This window comes from Stegodyphus dumicola, chromosome 9 (assembly GCF_044657685.1).
Source record: "Stegodyphus dumicola isolate Sdum_Otavi_A_Nest chromosome 9, ASM4465768v1".
NCBI lineage: Eukaryota > Metazoa > Arthropoda > Arachnida > Araneae > Eresidae > Stegodyphus > Stegodyphus dumicola.
In genome coordinates this window covers 121611301-121633863 of record NC_140776.1, presented here as the reverse complement: position 1 = coordinate 121633863, position 22563 = coordinate 121611301, and the positions used below count along the sequence as shown (strand labels likewise).

The following is a 22563-nucleotide window of genomic DNA, read 5'->3' as shown; positions in this document are numbered from 1 at the left end:
AAAAACGAAAAATGAGGTCTTGGATAATAGAAGAGTACTTGGATTTTCTCACGTTCCCAACTAGTTAAGTAATTAAACATAAGCGATGGACAAAGACTAAACTACTGAAAAATGAATAACATTCATTAGAGAACGTCATTTGAACTTTCGAATGCACTATCAGGCTCTTGATAAAGAATAATTTAATGTGTACAAATGTTCTAGACTTTTCACATATGTCATACATATTTTTATAATTAATCGATCTTGTAAACTTGCCAAAACAACAAAGTATTGTATCCTCCTGTGATTATATTTTATATCAGTTGAAAACGTAAGAACAAGAAGCTTATACTTCATGACCCACTGCCGCTCGAATATTGGGCTTTTAACCCTTTCCGGCATGCTACCTTTTAAAGTCAGAGTTTTGATTTTAAAAAAATGTCCGCGTCTAATTAGGCCTAGAGGAGTACACAAGTAAAATTTTGTGAAGATAGCACTTATCGTTTTAATTCTGTGGGTGTGCCCAAAGTGGCACACTGATTGAATACAGCTTCGAAAAGAGTGCTGAAACTAGCATTGTTGTCAATGAACTGACCGATGAAATGCTGAGAAACAAAGAATACAGACTTTCAGTTATCCCAGATTATCGGTGAGCCCCGTCTGGGCACACCTAGGGTTCGCCGTTTGATTTTAGGCAAGATTTCAAGGTAAAAATTTAAAACTAATATAGAATAAGGAGATTAGCATACAGTCAGAAAAATAACATAGGAATTTCTTTTCAAACAATTCCTTTTATACCCTAAAAAAAATCTGGAAGGTTTCTTTGAAAAATGAGGGTCTTAAAAAACTAAACATGGCTAAAATATATGGACTGGTTTGTGTTGAGCTGCCATCTACTATAAATAAAGAAGGTTCAGACCTATATGTCCTTTTTTATTAAATTTTTCTGTGCGTACAGAAGGAAATTTTTATGTATATCCAGACCGGACACACTGCGCCGCAAAGGGTTAAAACTGGATTCTGAAACCTTTTTCTTAGTTATTAATATTATTACTCAGTTATTAGATAGTAGGGACAAAATATCAATCTACCGTATGAATGGCTTTGAAATAAAAGTGTTTCAAATCTAGGTTAAAATCTTAACAAAAATATCTTATGTGGACACCAAACTTCCTTGTACGCCTATCAAATTATACATATATATATTGCTGCACTTTATTTAAACTTATTTCATTTGAAAGTGAGCTATGATCCCTCAATTCAAAGTGCCCTTTTGGCATTACTGATTGCAATAAAAAAGAAATGTGCACAACAAGATGTTATAGAAGTCCCCCATGTACCAAAATTTCAACATTCTATGACTAATAGTTTTCGAGTTATAGGAGATACGTACGTACAAACGGCACACTAAAACTAGTCAAAAGTCCCAAATACAATATTTTACGGCGAACCGTTTTTGAGTTATGCGACACAGTACGCATGGAGGTCAAGACGGAATTAGTCAAAATGCATTTAGGAATAGTCAAAATAAATATTTCCGTTGAAATCTGAAAACAGAAATTTTTTCCCGATTACAATACTTCCTTTACTACAAACAAGGAAGTAAAAAGAAGACAGCTCTTCAAATTGGCCATAATGATAAAAATTTGTTGTTCAGTATCAAATCATCCAGAGCAGTGGGCAAAATAAAATATTCTTGAAACATGCAAAATAAATTTTAATGCAGAGGACTCAGCCCTGAATATCCTTAGTAAGTTATTTCTATTAAGGACAGACTTTTCATAAAAGATTTTAAAATTCCATTCGTATGAAATTTGTTCGTGAATTTAAAGGCGAATAATATCTGGAGTGAATAATTTTAACATTATTAAATGGAATCAATTAAATGGAATCGAATCAATATTTTGGTCCAAAAGGAATTACTACTGATTTCATAAAAGCAGACTATCATGGATCATGCTAAATAGACCATGGCTTACCAACCAGGGAGGAAACAATTTAAAATGACCACAGCCATGTTATGTACAAAAAAAAAATCAGACATTTGTTCCTCTACCATGTTAGAGTTCGGTGAATGATATCTTATGATGAGTATCGAACAACGTAATAGGAGTAGGTGAACAGTGAAGCGTGGAAAAGGAACTTCATAACATGTTTGAACATGTGTGTGCGCGACGTAAAAATATGCTGTGGCGTGAGGGTAGGCAGTCCTGGGCCTCTGATCGGAAGAGGGCTCCGAAGAACCTTAACGTTACACCTATATGCAGGAATGTAAAAAGAGGTACTTTATATTCTGGAAAGTTAATTACTTATACATGTACCGTGTTTATATATATAATTTTAGTCGAAGGAATACAAATTTATTCTTCTGATTTTAAGACTACGCGCTCACTAAGGCTAACTCTACTTAAATGGCCTTTTACAGCGTGGTAATCGTGACAGCAAAATAACTTTCTGATAAGGCCAATATTTACTTATACCGTACCAGCTCGGACTCTCAAAATTCAATGGATAAAATTATATGTAAACAAGTTGCTAAGAAACATAGTCAGTGCGCCATGGTTTCTGCGTTACATCATTATATTAGATGATTTACAAATAGTGCACTTGCATGACTATATTTTAACAACTCTCCATAACTTCTTTAATAAGACTTCATTACGAAGTTCATTAAATGAGTATCCTGCAAATTACTGCACTCATAGAGCATGATTGTACAATATTAAATAAGTTTAAATGACTAAGGACAGTGTATCACGATCTCAAGAGGTGAAATTTGGCCAAAAGTAATAAAGAAATTATTTTTAGGGCTTCAAATTTTAATGTAATATATCGTTTCTTTGTGTTTGCACATACATGGGATCGAGCTCATACTTGTTAGTCATTATATATACATAACTAAATTAATATCAAGTGTACATTTATTGATGACTCTAGCTAGATTAGGACTATATTTGATTCCAGGTTCATTTTATCATTTATATCCTCCACCGTATCACCCAATTCGTCAATATGGTGCAATGCTGTGAGCATTATTTCATATTTATCGGGCATCTTTCTCAGACAGTATAACCAGCAGTCAAATTAAAACCACAGGCGGCCATAGGGCTGAAGAAGTTCCATCTACTAAGGTAAGCAATAAAAGTAATCTCTTCATAAATAAGAACACATTCACCAAACTTTACTGTCATACTCGGTTTTTTGCGTGTGGGTTTGCAGAATATCGCTACAGATTTATAAAACAGTAACATAGAGTTAAGTAATTTTTTAAATACGTTTAGGCAAAACAAAGGAGAGAATAGGAAAACTTTTAATGAACTCAAAAGTAGGAAAATAAATAAGATCAGTTAAGGTCTCTAGTCAGTATGAAAGTGAGTTAAAATAGTTGATGTTAGAGCGAAAGAGAAAAGCTAGAAAATAGTACTTTAAAAAGTTAATTCGGGGAAGGGTCGTTAAATTTCTCGTAGAAAGTAGCGTAGAAGAAACTTTACATTTCCTATTTTAAACTCACGTAATAACTCATGTAATGGAACATAAACAAATGATAAATTATCCTTTTGGTTTGGCTCTATATTCGAAGGGGGGATTTCATTTTAAATCAGTTGATTCGTTAATTTACAGAGATTATAATTCGAATTTAAATGAATAAACATAGAATTTCTTTCCTAAGAGGATTAACTGAAAATCTTGAGGATTCTAGATATATAAAGGATGTTTACGCATTTTTAGAACGATTTCCGGGCCATTTATTTAATATTTAAAATGTTAAGAGTAGTTTTTTAAATGTTCGATCTGACAGTCTTTCCCCCTGGACTATAAATCTGCATCGTTAATTTCCATGACAGAAGAGGTTTTCGTAAAACTTCTAAGAGATATTGATTTCTATTCCTCTTTCACTAATTTCCAACGTAGTGGCTTTGCTCTTAGAAATAACTCTTTTCAATAGATCAAAGGCACAACTTGTTGCTTTGTCTCGATGAAGTTTCACTCTTTGAAAATCATTAGAATATGAAGAAAATACAAGATGTAAAACTTTTTCTTGATATTGAGTAATATCTTGGGTGGGTTGATCTTAACATTTTTTTCCACTCTTCATATTTTTAATTCCCTACTGTAAGAGAATTCGGCAACATCATGAACCCCTTCCTCAAACTTTCTTTGCATTGACGAAACCAAGTTTGCACTTTTTCCTCTTCGTTTTCGTTAATAAATAGACCGTTTTTGTTACAGTCATTTAGAAAGCCCATGCTTCCTCAAGCATCATAATGTATTTCCATTTATCGACTGTTAAATAGTTTTCATACAGGATTCTACAAATTTTTCTGCATGGAGACACATGCCTCCGCAAAAGCTGGTGAGTATTATGTTTTTATCTTTTTTTTTTTTTTTTTTTTTTTTTGAGTTGTAAATCTTGGTTGATTATTTTATTTGAGTTGTAAATCTTGGTTTATTATTGTATTCATCTGCTACAGATGTATTTAAAGACTTTGCAGGTAATTTTTGTTTTGCAGATTTTTTCTTGTTACCAAAGATTTTAAATTTAGAATCATTAGAAACAGTATGGACCTCTTTCGGGAATTAGTTTGGAGTCTTTGGTCCATGTACAAGTAATGAATGATAAATTTCCATTTTCCGATTAATAATGTTACTTGTTTTGCACTTTTAATACCATGCATTTTCACAATGTGTTTGAATAACGGAATTGGACTGTTTCTCTTCGCAAAGCGCAGAAATACATTCTTCAACCCACAACTTATTTACATGTGACATTTTAAAAGAATAAATTTAAAAGTAGAAGAATTTCGCTTTTCAAATAATAAGCTTTTGTCAGAGATTTTTTATTGCAAAGCTTTTGCATTTTTAAAATTCTTTATCAAAATCATTCTAAAAATGGGTAAACACCCTCAGCAATTAACGTTTTTAGAGGATAAAATGTTTCAGTGGCTACGCAAAATTATGGCTGATAAGGGACTAATTGTCATTATGTCTATTAGTCTTCAATAATTAATAATTATATTTTCCTTCGGTATTTTTAATGTAAAAATTTGAGTAAAATATAAAATAAATACAACTGGAATGGAAGCCAGCTAGCTAATGTAAAATTTAAAATTACCCCCAAAACAAGCTTAATTTGGTGCAGATTTTTGAAATGAGTTTTATTAATACGTCAACTTAAGTTTGTTTTTTTTCTGTCTAATTTTAAACTGAAGTTTCTGGTATGTGTGGTATGTGCATAAATAAATTTATTCCTAGAAACCGAACACTGAAAAGAAATAAAATCGTAGGGGAAAACATTTTTTTGCAGTTCAAGAGAAACCAAATAGCAGCATAAAAAGTAGCGAAAATAAGTATAAAGTTATTGCTGATACTAGTTTCTTTAGAATTCAAGCGTCGTAGAACGCAGTCGGAGCACCAGCGGCCGAGCGGTAAAGTCGCTGAACACTAGTAGTTCGGTCCGAGGTTCGAATCCCGCGAACGGGCAGGCTGCATGGGCGTTTTCGTGGTTTTCCCCATGTGTAACGTGTATACGAGCCAGTTTTCCTTAGAAAGCCCTCCACGAAGGCATCCCTTCCCTTAGGCAGATAGCCCTAGTGTGCTTTGCCGTAATTAAAATACAGATACACACGTCGAACGCAGTCACGATTATTATACTGTCTACTATATTCGCCGTGAAGAAAGTGAGATTTTCGATGAAAAAGCTCGTTTTTACAAATATTTGTGCTGAATTGGTTCATATGTTATTGGGAGGAAATATCACAGCGATTTTAAATTGTTTTTTAGTGTCAGACAATGGATAATTTTCTTGAACAGACCAACTGCTGCGTGAGGACAATGTTGAGTCTTTTTTTTTTTTTTTTCTTTGAGCCACGTTCATTTCTCATTTGCCAAAATAAACTCGTTTGGTTTATTTGATTATGACAAAGCACGCGACGGCTATCTACCTAAAGGAAGGGATGCCTGGAGACTTTCGAAGGGAAACTGGCTCGTATACACGTTACACAAACTACCGAAAACCACGAAACCATGATGGGAAAACCACGAAACCACGATGGGAAAAACCACGAAGATACATGTAGCCAGCCCATTCGCCGGGACTCGAACCCCGGGCAGAACTACGAGTGTTCAGCGACTTTACTGCTCGGCAGCTGGTAGGCTTCCCCCAAAATTGAAAAGAATATATAATGTAGATCTTCTTGAAAGCATATTATCATTCATTGGTCAAATTATTTTAACAGTGATAAGCAATGATTTGTTAAAAAAATAGCAGAAGAATAGTGGAAGGATTTTTTTAGCCGATGCGTGATTCTTGGTAATAAATTTTACTTCTCTTGCTTGTTAAATTTCACTACATCTATTATATAAAATCAGGAATAAAGGTATAATTTCTGAGATGTCCTTAGATTCCTGTTTTTGTTTTCTAGATATAAATTATATGATGATGCACAGATATCCTGATATAATTTATATCTAGAACATATGATGATAATAATCATACGATGAACAGAGATTTATGAATAACTGTAGAGTAAAAATGAAGGGTGAATTTAAGAAGATGGCGTGTTAGAAGAGATTTGTAAGTAGGTAAGTAGTATTAAAAATGTTGGAAATTTAATATACGTTAGTAAAATTTTCAAAAACATTTGAAACGATTTAAGCGATTTTTTTAACATAATTGTGCCAGAATATCATTGAAATACAGTGTATAACTACGCCGGTTTTTGTTTGCTATAGTATAACATGATTATGTACCGCGTTAATATACCATGTAAAATCTGAGTAGGCATTTAACATCTTTGATGGATATTATATTTTACATTCCTAAAAGTTTACATGTTTCGAAAATGGACATTCGAAACAGCCGATTAATTAGTAGTTTGATTAAAAATCTGCCCTTTCGTTCTGTATATCTCTGTAAACAAAATTACTGACGAGAAAGGTCAATAATTGGTCAAATAAATTTGTTACCTTCTTTTTTTAATCTAAATCCACAGTAGCTGTATATTATTTATTTCTAGGATAATAATTAAGAGCACGGATAATATCTCTCGTACTATAATAGAATAAATTAACGTCTTCCTTATCCACTTAATTTCTTAATCAATCTATGTTTTTTCAAATATATAATTGGTAAAGAAAGTTTTGGGTTATACATTGAAGTATGAAAGATAACACTCCAATATATCTCAACATATCTTATTTCGTTGAACTCGTCTTTTGAATCAAAAGTCTACTTTTTATAACCTAATGCAATAAATTTTCTGTACTTGGTAACTTAATTACATAGGTAAACTTATCTAAAGTATCTGGTTTCTGATAGATTCCTTGTAGAATTTGCTAAGAGAAACTGATACTTAATTTCATTGCACTGGAGGAGAACCAAGCAAAACCGAAACTCTTCTCGTCTTGCCCTTGATATAAGGCCAACGGCTAAATGGACTTCCAGCAGATAGGTAGCTAAGCCTTCGACGGCTATCAACTTTTCACTTAAATCTAAAGTAGGTTGATTCAATGCCCTTCATAATAAGCTAAACGATAAAAGGACTTCGAATAAACAAGGCATGAAGTATCCGAGGATTCCCTGTTTTATCAAAACGCTTTCATAGAAGAACTTTCAAAGAAATTCAGTTGCCTAATATTCATAATATGCATGGAGAAAACAAGCAGTTTTCAGCTGCCCTCCTATTCAACTATAAAAAATGAAAACTAACCTCAAATAATATACTTCATTGGTGGCTTTTAAATCTTTATCGAACAAAAGACAAGAAAATATCACTGCTTGGAAATAAAATGATGCAACTTAGCTGAAGAACTTCAGTTTCTGAAATAATAAATATCTTTTAAAGACCACGAATGAAGTAAGTATTAAAAATCAAAAACAAAATTTCATTCTTAGAGTTAGACTTTATGAGGAAATGTAATACTTCCCTTAACTTCTAAAAATGTAATATTTCGGTACTATTTTTTATTCAGAAAACAAAGCTAAAAACCTTTTGAGTTCTGCAAGCCTTTTTCTTCTTATATATTTGATCTCTAGATTTGTACTGATCGCATTGTTTTTAATATATAATATTTATATCACAATAGCGCATAGCATAAACTTTTACAGTGGCAGTTATTTAAAGACTTTGCTACACGCCGACGTGTATTATAAAAGCCATTCTTTTAAATTTTTTCTCGATGATATTAATGATCTATTCATATTATTTTCTCAGATATTCTCATAAAATAATTATTCGATAATTATGTATTTTGCCTTCGGCCGTTTTTGATAATATTTGCGAAACAGAGCAGTTTATTACCAATAATGGAAAAGCATGGCATGACACACACTCATAAGAATTTCAATGTTATGTTGCCTTCAACAGAACAAGAAAAAGTGTATTTTCCAAGTTGCGACCATGTTTTCTGATGCACATACTTTCAACGGTACAAGACTGCGAAGTTTTTCAAAATGGCGGAATGAAACATACTGTGGAACAGCGCGACACCTCTTTGATTCGTATTTAAGTGAATTTATGTCATCGAATTCCTAAGAAAGGTAACAATTTTGCTATTATTTTATATTTCATTAGGGATTTTTGACGGCCGTAATAATTTGTTCCATTTTTAATGAATTTCTTAGTCAAATAACTCCTCGTAATTTTTTATGTTTCAAAATGCCATATTTGTAATTTAAATCTGTTGCTTATCCAATTAAATAAAGAGCGATACGTTATTATCTAAGTAAATAAATGAAATCTACTCCTTCAAACTTCCAACAGAATCGTTAACGAAGTTTTAGTAGGATCTCTGCCAAATTTCATGGTCGGCGGGAAAATACGTATTTATTGTTCTCTTTACAGCTTAATACTTACTATGTAACTTCTTCAAAGTTGTCAGAAATTTTTCTTTAAAAATTCTTAACTGTTGCTTGCCACGTGATGATAATTCTTCAAAAATTAATTCCATAACGCAAAGGTTATGCATTTGAAAATAATTGTTGATTTTCTTATTTTCTTCTTACGGAGCATTTTTATATTAAAAAGAAAACTCTTACTAGTTTTTCTTATGATAGTTTATATGTTAACTTTTCTGAAGCTGAGGATAAAAGCTATTTTCTAAAGGTTTTAGAAATTTCTGATAAACTAGCAAGGAATGTTAGAAAAAATAGAAAAAAGAGAAAAAAGGTGGAGTAGGTGAAAAGCTGCTAGTTTTTAATTAAACCTCAGATCTCTTGCAGAAATGGAATATTCATTGGTTAGTAAAGCATGGTTCTATTCATAAACTTGCTTCAGTTAAAAAAAATTCCAATTTTTCTTTGAAATGAAAAATGTGTGAAATGGGTCTACGCTCCCCGTCAATCTTAATTTTTAAATTATATTACTGTAATAATTATGACATCTAAAACTTGTGTGCATATCTGAAAATCCACTGACTAGGACATAAATAAAATTTCACAATTTGAAAATCCATTTGTAGATTTTGAAAATCCACTGGCAATATCTCAGTAACATTTTTGTTCATTTAGCATTATGTTATCTGTGTCTTATGTATTTTAGCACTGCAAAATCAATTAATTTTTAGTTGAATTAATTGTCTATCCAATAGTATGTCTTATCATATAAATATAACTGATATGAAAATAAAATACCGGGTGACCCAAAAGTCTGTTAACGTTTGAAAGTTCAATAATTCACTGAATGACGTAGGTAGAGAGGTTAAAAACTAACATAAATGCTTGACATGTCGTGGCGTTTTAATGAAAGCACAAAAAAAAAAAAAATCTTAAAACGGCCAATAGCTGACGCTTCATGTGATAACAAAAGCAATAATTAACATAACGATTGATTCTTAACAAAGTTTATGTTCTTTATAACAAATATTCAACATGTCGGTCGTCATTCATCAACAATACCTGTAAGCACTGTACAGCATAATTGTAGGTATGGTGAGAAATTGTCGTCGGATGTCTTATGGAATCTCTAATGAGGTCAGACGATCGCTGTAGACTTGCGATTTCAGATAACCCCACAAACAACAATAACACGAATTGAGCTCTGGGGACTCAAGAGGTCAAGTATTATGGAAGTGGAAGCTCAGCACGCGATCGTTATCAAACGATGTGTGCAAGACATCTTTCACACGTGTAGCAATATGGGGTGGAACTCCATCCTGCATAAAAGACATACCTTCCAACAGATGTTTATCAGCCAGCCTAAGATGATGCGATTCTGTAACATATCTGCATGTCTCGCACCTGTCACACTGACAGTTTGAATAGCAAAACTACGCATTTCGTCGAAGAAAAAGGGTCTGATCTTCATTGACGTGATAAATCCCCATTACATTGTGACCAACACTCGCAGGCGAGGATAGAAAAGTGAAATCACAAAAGGACTGATTCCCTTTCTCACTGATTCCTTTTTCTCAAGCTCATTTCATACACGATTCGCATCCCGCGTCACTGGCATTTTGCTGCCTAGCGCCATATGCTGATCTTTTTTCCCCTTTCCCCCTTTCTCTCCCAATAAAATACCATGTCTTTTGAAGCATATCTCTCAGTTTTTACCTGTCTAGCTACATTATCCCATGAATTATTGAATTTTCAAATGTTAACTGACTTTTGGATCAGCCGGTGAATTACTTTTCTAGAGCTCTTTTCAGGAAAGTTTTAAAAAATTTTAATCGAACTTAAATTTAGAAATTTCATAAGTTTTGCATTTGTTCACGTACGCAAATTTTGCATGCTGTCAATTATATTTGTTTCGAAAACTGAATAGTAAAATAAAGGTAAGGGTTTCTTTCACTTGTAAACGATCCAAATTTAATTTTTGGCTTCAATAATTTCTCTGCACACTGGAAAAAAAATTTTAGGTAAAAAATTCCTGTTGGTTCAGAAGTACTGATCGCAACTTCATCTTCAAAGGTGCAATACTTCATCATCCGGACAACACAGTCCTAAATTTTGCAGTTCTGGTCTATCCGTTTCTACTCTATACGACGAACCGAAGTACTTACAGATTCTTCATTTTATAATAATAATCTAACAAACTAATTATATTTGGGCTTCTTGATAAAACACATAGCTTATTTCTATTCCGTTTGAACTATACTATTTTCCCTTTATTTTCCTAGTATATGTAAATAAATAATGTAAACTTATATATAAAATAATTATAAATTATTCGATAAATGTATATTTAAAGCGTTAAATTGTATATTAAAAACGTTAAAAACCCACTGATAAATTCTCAAACCCAGTTTTACTTGGCTAGAAAGAACAAGAAGCGATTCGTATAACTGGAGTCTGTATGAATGGGGCTCTATTCTATTAAAAAAATAAAATGGGAATTATAAATTATTCAAGATTAAAATCAAAGTTATGTGACCATTAAAATTCAAATAAAAATATTAAGCTGTTAGCAGAAACTTTAAACAAAATTATGTATATCTTTACAAAAGTCAGCTTAGCTCGGAATCAAATTCAACCATCTGCTCAACTTTCTAATCCATAACAATATGTTTAAAACTTATGTATATTATAAATATTGCCCACCATTCAGTCTTCAACCAAATATTCGATGCTTGTTCTTTTCATAATATTGTTTAATATACGTCACATATATATTTTCATAATATTGTTTGATATATACTATTACTATAAAAATATTTTTACGTCTTTACTTTTTCATGTCTAATTATGTGCCGAAAAAACTATAAATTTTTCATTACTTGGAATCTAACAAGAAATCATTTCTCCTAATGTAATATTTCAAATCCTTCTGATTAGCCTTTGCTTGTATCTAATGAAAAGCATTTATTTAGCACTTCAGAGATCCTAACACATATTATTTGTGTTTATGTCGTATATGTCCTGCACCCTTTGTTTTAGTGTCATGTAATCTATTTATTTTATCCAGGAGGACTAACTTTCTAGTCTTCTAAATACGTCTATAAAGTGGCAAACTGTTCAATGAAAAAATTTTGTTTGTTTCAAAAGGAAAAGCTGTGGGTGGGCGAGGTACTAAATTGGTAATGAAAGGGTAAGAATAAGTGGGAACTTCGGGGCATTCAGGGCTGTAAGACTTACCGCTGCCCCGAAGATAGTTGGATATATACATCAGAAATTTCTTCTAGACTACTATTACAGGAGAAGAACAAATTAGTGGAAGAATCAGAACTACAACAGGAGTCGTCATTACTTGTTGGTTCGAGGGCAGATATCGTAGGTAGAGCAAAAGGCCTGCGGCAGAGTGGGGAGTAGCGAGAAGTGGGGCTTCTGGTACCATCAGGAGAGGTTCTGGAAACTTCGTTGTTCCGAAATCTGGTGTAATTCGGCCTTTCTTGACCAGTGATGTCGTCCAGAGTAAGACGTCTCGTCGGTGTAGATGGCCTACTGCTTATGTGAAGACTTGCCGGTCGTTGACTGACATCTTGTTTGGGCTCTTGCTCAGTTTTATCTGGCAGAGGCCTATCGTAACGAGTGTCACTCTGGTGGCGGGTGTAAGTGTACCTACGAGGTGTGCTATCATCCCGAAGCCCCACAGATTCCTTACTATTCCCCACCTCCTTTTCGTTTGGTTCTAACTCTATATCAGTATTCGATACTTGCCTGGAAGAATTCCTTGAAGACTCGTTGGCTGGCTCGTCCAGACTAGTTGTACCGCTTAGACGTCTCCTGCTTCTGGAACTTTCAGAATTCCCCACAGTTTCTGGAGCATGAGTGGATTCAGTCTGATCCGCTGGGGTAGCTCGAGTAGATTCCGCATTACTTTCCCTTCTTAGTAAAACATTCGAAGACGTTTCAGGAGGAGAAACGGTTGGTGTTGTCGAAGAACTAGCTTGTTGATTTGCCTTTTTTTGGCGATCAATATCATCCTCGCTTTGTTGTCGAGATGTTTGCCTCTTAGGTTGGGCTGCAACAGGCGCAACAACAGTAGGTGTAATTGCTGATGGAGTAGTTACCTTTTCTTTGTCAGATGTCGATTGTTTTTGCTTTACTTCGTTTTGGTGAAGTCTTTCCATGATTTTTGGTGAATCCAAAAGCCGCACTACTCCACTCAAAGGACCTTTAGTGGCATCATCAACATCAAAAATTTTCTCCCTTTGTTGCTGTTCGTCGGCAAATCTTACAGTCCTTCCTTGATGGGGCTCGGGATCACAATCCTCGTAATCACGAGGGTATCGATTTCTGTGACTATACTCATCGGCATTGCTATCCCGCCACCGAGAGCTCAAAGAATTATCTTCTCTAGAATAACGGTTCGAAACTCGATCCTGATAATCATAATCTCGAGATCTCTCACTGTACCTGCGATAACCATCCGTTTCGCGACGTCCGCGACCTAGTAATGGTGAAGTAGGTCGCCCACTGTCTCTCTCACTATCTATTCGCTGGTTAATGTCCGAAAAAGAACGATTGTCACATCTACGAGCGAATTGGGCCGCTAATCTGTGATCACTTTGGCTTCTCATCAGTGCATTTGATGGCGGCATGAGAGACTGCTGCGTAGGTATAGGATTCATCGGTGCATTAATTTTTAATTCACCGAAATCTGCAATGTTGCGATGCAGGACATCAGGATCAGCACGGGGTTGGAATTTTATTCTCCTTGAAAAGTCAGAACCATCTGGGTCGAAAGTGCGCAGAAAATCGAGCATTTTTAGAAAGATTTGCTTATATTCCAAAAGTTCTAAATCGGACCATTCGAAATCATCTTTAATATATTTGTCTACCAAGTCACAGTTGCTCGTAATATTTGAAACTTCGATTTCCAAATCTTCTTTGAGTTTGGTTATCGCTTTCATCTCTGTTTGTGTGTACATTTCTAAGTCATGCTTCAGCTTATCTTCCGTGACTTTAAGGTCCTTAGAATACCTTCGAACTATGTCTTCGATCTCTTCTTTCACCTGATTACAATTAAACTGCAACTTTTCTGCGTTCTTTTTTGTTTGGGTCAGTGCCTCTGACAATCTGTGCAAACCTCTCCTAACCTGATTGTTGATTCTATTTATTTCTCTACGCAATATATCTATATGAGCTTCCTTGCAGTCGGGGCATATTTTCTTTTCACAATGAGCGCATCTTTCGACATTGGCTTTTTCACTGCAAACGCTACAGCGTTCCATCATAGATGGCGGGGGTTCTGGTTCTTCACCAGTGATATCTCTGTGAAGTTCGAGGAACCTCATAAGTGTTACGTTTGTTGGAAACTGTTGGATACCTTGGTAGGGTATACGATGTTCAGCCCGACATTCTGGGCACTTAATTTGTCGACGCGCATAGTCTATGAGGCCCTCTAAGCAGGGTTCCATACAAAATGTGTGCTGACATGGTAATAATTTAGGATTTCGATACCTGTCCAAGCAGATAGCGCAAGTTAGAAGCTGGTCCAGCTGACTCCAAGCAGATGCCATTATAAATTCTTCTAGTTTGTGACTGCACTATGATAAATTTTTGTTATTGAATTTTTCTATGGCTCTAATATTAAACTACTGTTTACAGTTTCGACAATAACAGTGACATAAATAATTCAACAATAAACATTTTCTTATCAGAATTAAAATAAGTATTCTATTATTACATGCCTACGCACTTCCGATAACTGTTCACACGATCATCACTACGCGTGAGAGAAAAAGTAATTTTGCGCAAAAAAAGTTTCAGAAAATGTCTCTACAAAATTGCTCTCTAAATGGAAAAATATTTTGCATAACGTTAGTATCACACAAGTTTGTTATAAGTGATGCAAGTTATTTCGAAGCATTAGTTGACTCTCAAAAAACGTTGGGTTAAGTTTAAAAAGCAGACGAAAACAAGCATTTACGATACTCCAGAACATCTTCTTCAAATCGTCAGTTATTCTCGAATAAGAGCTAGTTATTCAAGTCCTCATGGCACGAAGTGGCACAGTATTCTGCGTTCCCATATTTCCATTAATTGTATGGCACCCGAGTTCGCGAGCACTTGAAAACCATCATTGATTTTAGAGACTTGTAATCTTTTTCTTTTCTTTATATTCAGCTTTTATTCCACAAAATCTGAAAAGAGAAATTGGGATTATTGTTAAGAGAAAAATAATTTTTTAGCATACAGTTAGGAATATAAAATTTAATTAATTCATATATTACTGCAAAAGTGAGAAAATCAGATTATATGCAGATAATTTAGTTAGGTATCGACTTTTTGGGGATCGATGAAATTTTAAAGAAAGTTAATGACGATCAAGGGTTGACTGGGGGTCAACAATCGAATATGCATCAGCAATGGATCAGCATAATCAAAATCCAATTGATCAAATTAAATACTAGTATAATTTATAATTAATAGTTTATTGATATAATGCTATATCATGTAATAAGGAAGAAATCATGTAAAATAAATATAAAGAGAAAAATATATATGAAGAAAATATATTATGACGAAGGTGCAATGTAAAAACGCAAAACGCCAGAAAATTTAAAAAAAAAAAAAAAAAAAGGTAAAACTTCTTCAGGAGATATATTTTCGTATACAAAGCCATTTTCAGAACTTAATGTTTGCATTTAAGATAATGAAAATCTGAGTGTGCCAGCATAGCTGATAGGAACGCTGAACTGCGATATAGTATTTGATTTTGACATTATGATTGTAAGAAACGTTGATTAGATTAAAGAAGGGAGCTCAAGCACAAGTCTTAACACATGAGCACAATTAAGTTTGGGAATTTAAAAGCTCTCATTGAGAAATATCCCAACATAAAAGTTGTTACAGAACCAACATTCCTGACTTTTTCCTCTTCTTACCTAATGCAAGCGCGTCTTAGTTAAGTCAATAATTTACTGATGAAATCAAGAAACAGATTAAATATTTTTGAACGAAATGATACCATCAACACCAAGTTAAACAATTTTATGCCAAATATTGAAAAAAATTGAATCGAAGCATCAAGTCGTATCATTCATTGGCATCGAACTTTTGTGCGATTAAAATTCTGTGATTTTATTTCTGGAAGTTTGTTTACATTTGTATAATTAAAAATAATAATGCAAAAAAATAATAAAACCTAAATCTAATAAACTTTTTTTCGAAAACTTTTGTTGGTATTCTTTATCTAATTGCTATTTTTATTTATTTATGTGCAATTATTTGTGTTACGATTATGTTCTATGCTGCACTTAAAAGAGAAAAAAATTAGGGCTTGATGAAAAAAAAAAACAACAACATTCTTTTAAAAGAGATCGATCTAAGAAAAAGTTTGAGGAACGCTGATTGACATTAACATTTCGGACAGCGGCGTAGCCAAAGTGGAGCAAGGGGGAACTTCTGTCCCCGGGCGGCGCAGCATCCAAAGAGCGCCAGACTAATGTAGCGAAATTTTAGAATGAAATGTTTGCCATGCCTGAAAAACAAGAGGAGGCGCAAAACTTCAGCTGTCCCCGGTTGCTGAAAGCCTTAGCTGTCTGTGGCTTTGATTTCGGGGGAGGGGTAGACGCTACCAGAAAAGAAATAATGACACGAATAATTGGAAAGTAATTAAGAAAGTATTACATTATGCATTTTGAAGTAAATTTAATTATTTGCAGATTAAATTAACCGATTCGTTAAAGTGCCTCTCATTAGTTGATCTGCATATTACCTACATCAATGGTCTAAAACTCACGGCTCGCGAGAACAGATCAGTTATGTATTTACTGAAAATACGGCTCTTATAATATCAAAGAAATACGGATATGGACCGTGTTTATGTGCGTCATTGCTATTGAAATTTAAAAAAAAAAAAAAAAAAAAAATGAATAAGAGGCTGGGACTCTGTCTTTTTCAATATATGCTTTTACACCAGGTCATGTGACTACGATAAGGTAGGAAAATATCCTAAGCTGGCACAATTAGTAAATTTAGTTTGCTAGTGGCGCTTCAGTATTTCAAAATTTCTGCTTTGCCGGTCAAGGTTGAAAGATGAAGTTTCATGTGTGCTATTAATTATAAAATTTTAATTCCTGTAATGAATGCTTTTAATTATTGCATATGGGCCGCCGGTAAGAGAAACGGTTTTATAATTTTAATTAAACGTAACTATAATTTAAATTAACTTTAATTCAAATAATTTGTTAATCAAAACTATTGCAAATTTTTATTACAAAAAAATCGCAGCTGTTTCGAAAGTGTTTATTCTTCTCCCTGCATACGATAAATCATTTAAAAATTTAAACAAAATTAAAAAGTTCTATTCACAAATGTAAATTTAATTTCTTCTTTTTAATCCCAAACAAATATTTCGCTGATCTTTTTACTGATTTTAAATACCGAAAAACGTCTATGAGATCTTTTATAGAAAATAAATACAAGGATACTTGCTTAGAATTCTTTAGGGGTTATAGCTTAGTTTTCTTTAAACTGGATCTGATATTTTCAGTAGAATTCTTTATTTGATTCTACACACATTATATAAGATTTTGTACATGACAGCGGCCCACCAGCAGCCGAGTGGTAAACTGGACCTTGATATTTTTGTTGGGGATTCGAATCTCGTAAAAAGAGCTGTCAACGTGATACAAGCCAGTTCCCTGTAGAAAGTAGTCCACGAAGACATCCCTACTGTTGGACATATAGCTCTCAAATGCTTTATCATAATCAAAATAATCCAAACCAAACTTTACACAGCAGCTTTAGAAATACTGTTACTGTGGATTCTTTACACAAATCTCTATAGAATACCTACGCATATCTTTATAAAATCTTTCTACGTATTAAATAATGCTAAAAAAGTTTGCAGAGACATTAAGATCTTTTTTTTTTCGGGGGGGGGGAAGCCGGAAAGATGAAAAATGAGAAATCACCTTCTCCGGAAATTGAACCACGGACCTCTGGAATACCAGCCCAGCATGCAGAACCACTACACCACGAAGGCATGCTAGGAAGGCGGGAGAAATACCTGATATACACCCCCTTTTAAAGGGCGACTGGAGTTTTTAGGGGAACCAATCCCCAAGTTCTAGGTCTGGAGAATCCTCATCCAACACCCTTTTAGTTCGGGCGCCACTGTAGAGGCATTAGTTTATTATTTTTGGAAGCCAGAGAGATGAAAAATTAGCTACCGCCTTCGCCGGTAATACCGGCCCAGCGTGGCACTATACTACGAAGGCAGGAGAAATATAAGTTTATCATTGGAAATTTTTTTTAGTGTGTGTGTGTGTATAGAATTCTATAAGATATTTTTTGGTGAGTGTGGAGTTATCTTCAGTCCTACTAATTCAATTCCATTAAGGAAAACTGACTTTTTTGGAGCTATGGTATTAACCTAAAAGATAAGCTGAGGATCTTTTACTAAAGGGTATCATGGTAAAAAATTTCACAGTTTGAAAGGCCTGACTTATTTAATGCATGTTTTAAAACTACAAACTTTGGTCTACAGCTAACCCCGTCTCTTATATATAGTCACGTCGTGTATTTAATACTATTCGCATATAATCATTCGCTACTGTTGTACAGGATACTATTATATAGTCGTGAAATATGCTCTTATGTAATCGCATAGAGCAGTGGTCTCAAACTGGAAACTAAAAGCGAATTCATTTTAATTATGTAAATATTTATTGCTAATAGGATGTCGCAAAGAATTCAAGGTTCTTTGAATGCTGAGTTTAATTTATTTTCATAACGGTTAAAAACGAACGTGAATAACTCAGCAGAAAATCAATTAATAAAGTTAGTTAATTTACATCGCGATTTAAATCTTCCTCAAAGTTTTGAAGCTACAGGTTTGATTAATTTTTATTCGTTCGTATTGATACTTTATTGTTAAATGAAAACTCTCAGCTGTGATTTCTTCCACTAAGAATCATTGATTGTTCGTTAATACATTTATATAGAAACAACTTTCTTTCGCAGTTAAAAAAAAATAAGAAAAGAGCCCGATTGACCAATAAACATCTAAAATCCGTGTTAAAGATAATTTCTAGTAATTTCTCTCCAAGGCTACAAATTTTATCGATGAAACGCCAGCATCTGTCAGGATGTAGTTTTAAGAGGAATGTAGTTTTTATTAATTATAAAAAAGTGTATAATTATTTACAAACAAACATATGTATTTTTATTTTCATGTCGAAGATAAATTTAATAAATTATAAAGTTACATCAACCATGGAAAGTGAAAAATATGCAATGCCCTCGCCGGGACTCATATTCCGGATGTCCCAAATCCGCGTCAAATGTGCTTCCAGTTGCACCATGTAGGCACGCGGAAAGGAGAGAGAAAATACCTTATAAAATAATAAAAAGAAACTAAATTGTCGTTACGGTCTCGCGATTTTATGGAAAGTTTTCTCTGAAACTTAGAACGTTTACATAACAAATAAATTTATCAGAAATATTTGAAATGAATGTCGGCCTGAAATTTAATATTTAGCGTTCAATATGTTTGAATTACTAAATGTAGCCGACAAAAATGTCTTGCAAGTACTAAACGTTAAATTTCAGATAGAAAATAAATATAAATTCGAATTATATTCCTTTGCGTTATTGTTGTTTATGTTTTGGTAAATGTTTGTAAGACAGTCTTAAAATTTAGTCAAAATATTTTTCATTTTTTTGATAAAAACTGCTCTTAAGAGAAAAAAAATGAATTCTGACCCATCAACTGACCGGGCATTCGGCCATCATGCAATTTCAATTTCAGACCAATGATATGTTGTATACTAGCATATAGTCGTGAAAGATACTCGTATATAGTCCTAAATAATATACTATAGTATTTAGTCATGAAAAATACCTGTTATAATCGTGTAGTCTGTCTGAAACATCCTGTCTCTGCATTCTGTGGCACTTAAAACCAAATTTCCATTACAAAGGATAGTGGCATTCCACGTCAGTTAAACATAAAGCGATGACTCAAATGTCCAGAATAAAATCAGTCGACTTTAATTGTTACTAGTTAAATAAGTGGCTGTTGCTTGTACCTGTGCAATGCATCTCAGCTGCAAAATGAAAGCCAACTATCACGCAATCTCAGTGAGTAATCGTCATTTCAGAACGCCTGGCAAGAGACATTTTGGCAAAGACATGTTTTTCAGTTAATTGAGAAGTTGAGAAATGGGAGGCGTTCCGAGTAGATTACACAAGAATTCAAAAGAAGTTAGTGCCTGGATGTTAACGAACTGCCGCAAAATGGACGACATGGAAAGGTCAATGTCAACCAGAAAGCTGAACATGGCAGACCATCCCCTTCACACTTCGGAAGACACCGAGTGGTTTGAAACAAAGCTATCGTATTATGATCAACGTTCTGAATGACAAAAACAGCTGAGTTTCTATTTTAGTAGCTAAATTTTGGCAGTTAAGAATGATTTTAAATTTCGGTGATTGTTCCACTGCACAATGATGCTACTTATTACTCAAATGATTTACCTAGATCACTATTAAACTTAACAAATTCTGAACTGGTGATATATAATATACATTCTGCACTATTATCCAGTACAACGGATGATGCATTGATGTGTTCCGCATTATTTGTCCAGTACAACGGTTGTTTACTTTTTTGTCGAGTACAGCAGATGATGCACTGAGGTGTTCTACATTATTTGTCCAATACAACGGATGACGCATTGATGTGTTTGTTCTGCATTGCTTGTCCAGTACAATGGATGATGAATTGAACAGAAGTGAGTTCGAAAGACATTTCTTTTCTTCAAAATTAAATTTATAGGGAATTAAAAAAATCGCTTTTAAAATGCCAAATCAGAATAAATATTGCTTCACTATTTAACAGAAGAAACTTACATTACGCCCCCCCCACACACACACGATTCAGATAAGTTAGCAACTTAAGGTTCCAACAATTCCATCTGAAGATAAATTATTATTATTATTACGAGAGATGTTTGAAATTTTAGGAATTTAAGAATAAATATTTATTTCGTCAATTATCATCAATCTCACATTAGTCTTTTTCAACATAATCTTCTTTCAATTCAATACGCTTATCCTAACGAAAAATTTATTTTCTAAGCCATTCTCAAGGAACGTTTTCGGTGTGCCCTCAATTCCACCTATTTACGGTTTCCACCTATTTTATCTCCACCTATTTACGGGATGGTTAAATTCTCAAATTAATCACCCCGTAAAGGCTTTCACAAATGTGATTATCGCCCTGAATTTTATTTAACGAAATTAAATAATGAAGTATCTGCATGAATGTATGTATGTTTCTCGCATTGTGATAAAACAACGGTACCAAGAGCCATCAAAATTTGAATAAGGTAATCTTCCATAGAATATGGGCATGTGGAAGCCCTAATTTGAATTTGAAATTTGTTTTATTATCGATTTCAGATTTTGTAACACTTCAACGCATTTTTGATTAAGAAACTAAACGATTTCAAAGCGAGCAATAGTAACACTGTACTAAACAAATTGACATTTTTATCTCTAGCGCGCGAGACTCTGTATCGGAAATTCTAACGATATGTTCATTTTAAAATTAATTTGCGATATTGCTGTTAAACTGAATTTTATAGTTTGAGTACGTAGAACATGATATTTAATAAAGAAAGGTAACACACAAAACGTTAAAAAAACATCCCTTTGGACGTAATTTAGATTTTTTTGTCTTTTATATTTTTTTAAATATTTGGTGCAAAGGGGCATTGTCCCTGAAGGACTATTGTTTTCGTTTTGCGATTTTGTGTTGAATCACTATAAATGTCCGTTTCACTTTTCAAACTGTTGCCACGAAATGTTAGAGTCCTGCATTATATTTGAAGAAATTAAATAATGAAAAATCTGCATCAATGTATGTATATTTCTCTCATTGTGATAAAACAACGGTACATAGAGCCATCGAATTTTGAATGACGTAATCCACCTACGAATATGGGCATGTGGAAGACCAAATTTGAAATTTAGAATTTGTTTTGTTATATTTATCTATTTATTTATCGATTTCATATTTTGTAAAACTCTAAAGAATTTTTGAGTGAGAAATTCAAGAATTTAAAAGCGAGCAATGGCAACACTCTACGAGAGGGGTGAACCTTTTTATCTCTAGCGCGCGGAACTGTGTATCGGGAATTCTAAAGATACGCTCATTTTAAAATTATTTTGCGACATTGCTATTGAATTGAATTTGATGGTTTAAGTGCAAAGAATACGATATTTAATAAATAAAGGTAACACACAAAACATTAAAAAAACGCCCCTTTGGACGTAATTTAAAATCTGAAACCCTTCAGATTTATTTATTTATTATTTTATTTGTTTCATTTCGTTTCCGTTCCTGACGGTCTACTACAGGGTTGCGGCATCTCTAGCTTCTGTAGAAAAAACTAAGTTAGAAACTAAGCTTTTAGACAATTCACGAAAGTTAAAATATTTAATTATGTTCAGTATGCATTCAAGTTGGCTGATGCTAAATCCAAACTGATATTTTATTAGTGCGGAATCTCGAAAGCTCCGTTATTCTCTGTCAAAAAGTGCATCTGCTTCTTCTTTCCTTCTTCTCGCAGCAAAAATAACATTCAATTAAACAGATAAATGTTTTTGGCAACATCCTTGCGTAGCAACCGTCTGTGGGAGGATTTTATGATTCCTGTACATTTCCAAGATGAGATAAACATATTTTC

At 33.6% G+C, this 22563-nt stretch overlaps 1 protein-coding gene across 4 annotated transcripts in view; it reads right to left on the bottom strand.

Annotated features, from left to right (window-relative positions):
• The window catches only part of tn (tripartite motif containing protein thin), a 73140-nt gene that overhangs the window by 38872 nt on the left and 11705 nt on the right, over positions 1-22563 (bottom strand). For 2 of the 4 annotated variants that reach the window (XM_035352803.2, XM_035352802.2), the window contains exon 2: positions 12053-15003. In XM_035352803.2, coding sequence (XP_035208694.1) covers positions 12053-14379 — 2327 coding nt within the window. In that variant the 5' untranslated portion in view covers positions 14380-15003. Of the gene's footprint in view, positions 1-12052; positions 15004-19712; positions 19857-22563 lie in introns of those variants that run through there. The other 2 variants (XM_085824031.1, XM_035352804.2) reach the window with 2 other exon arrangements.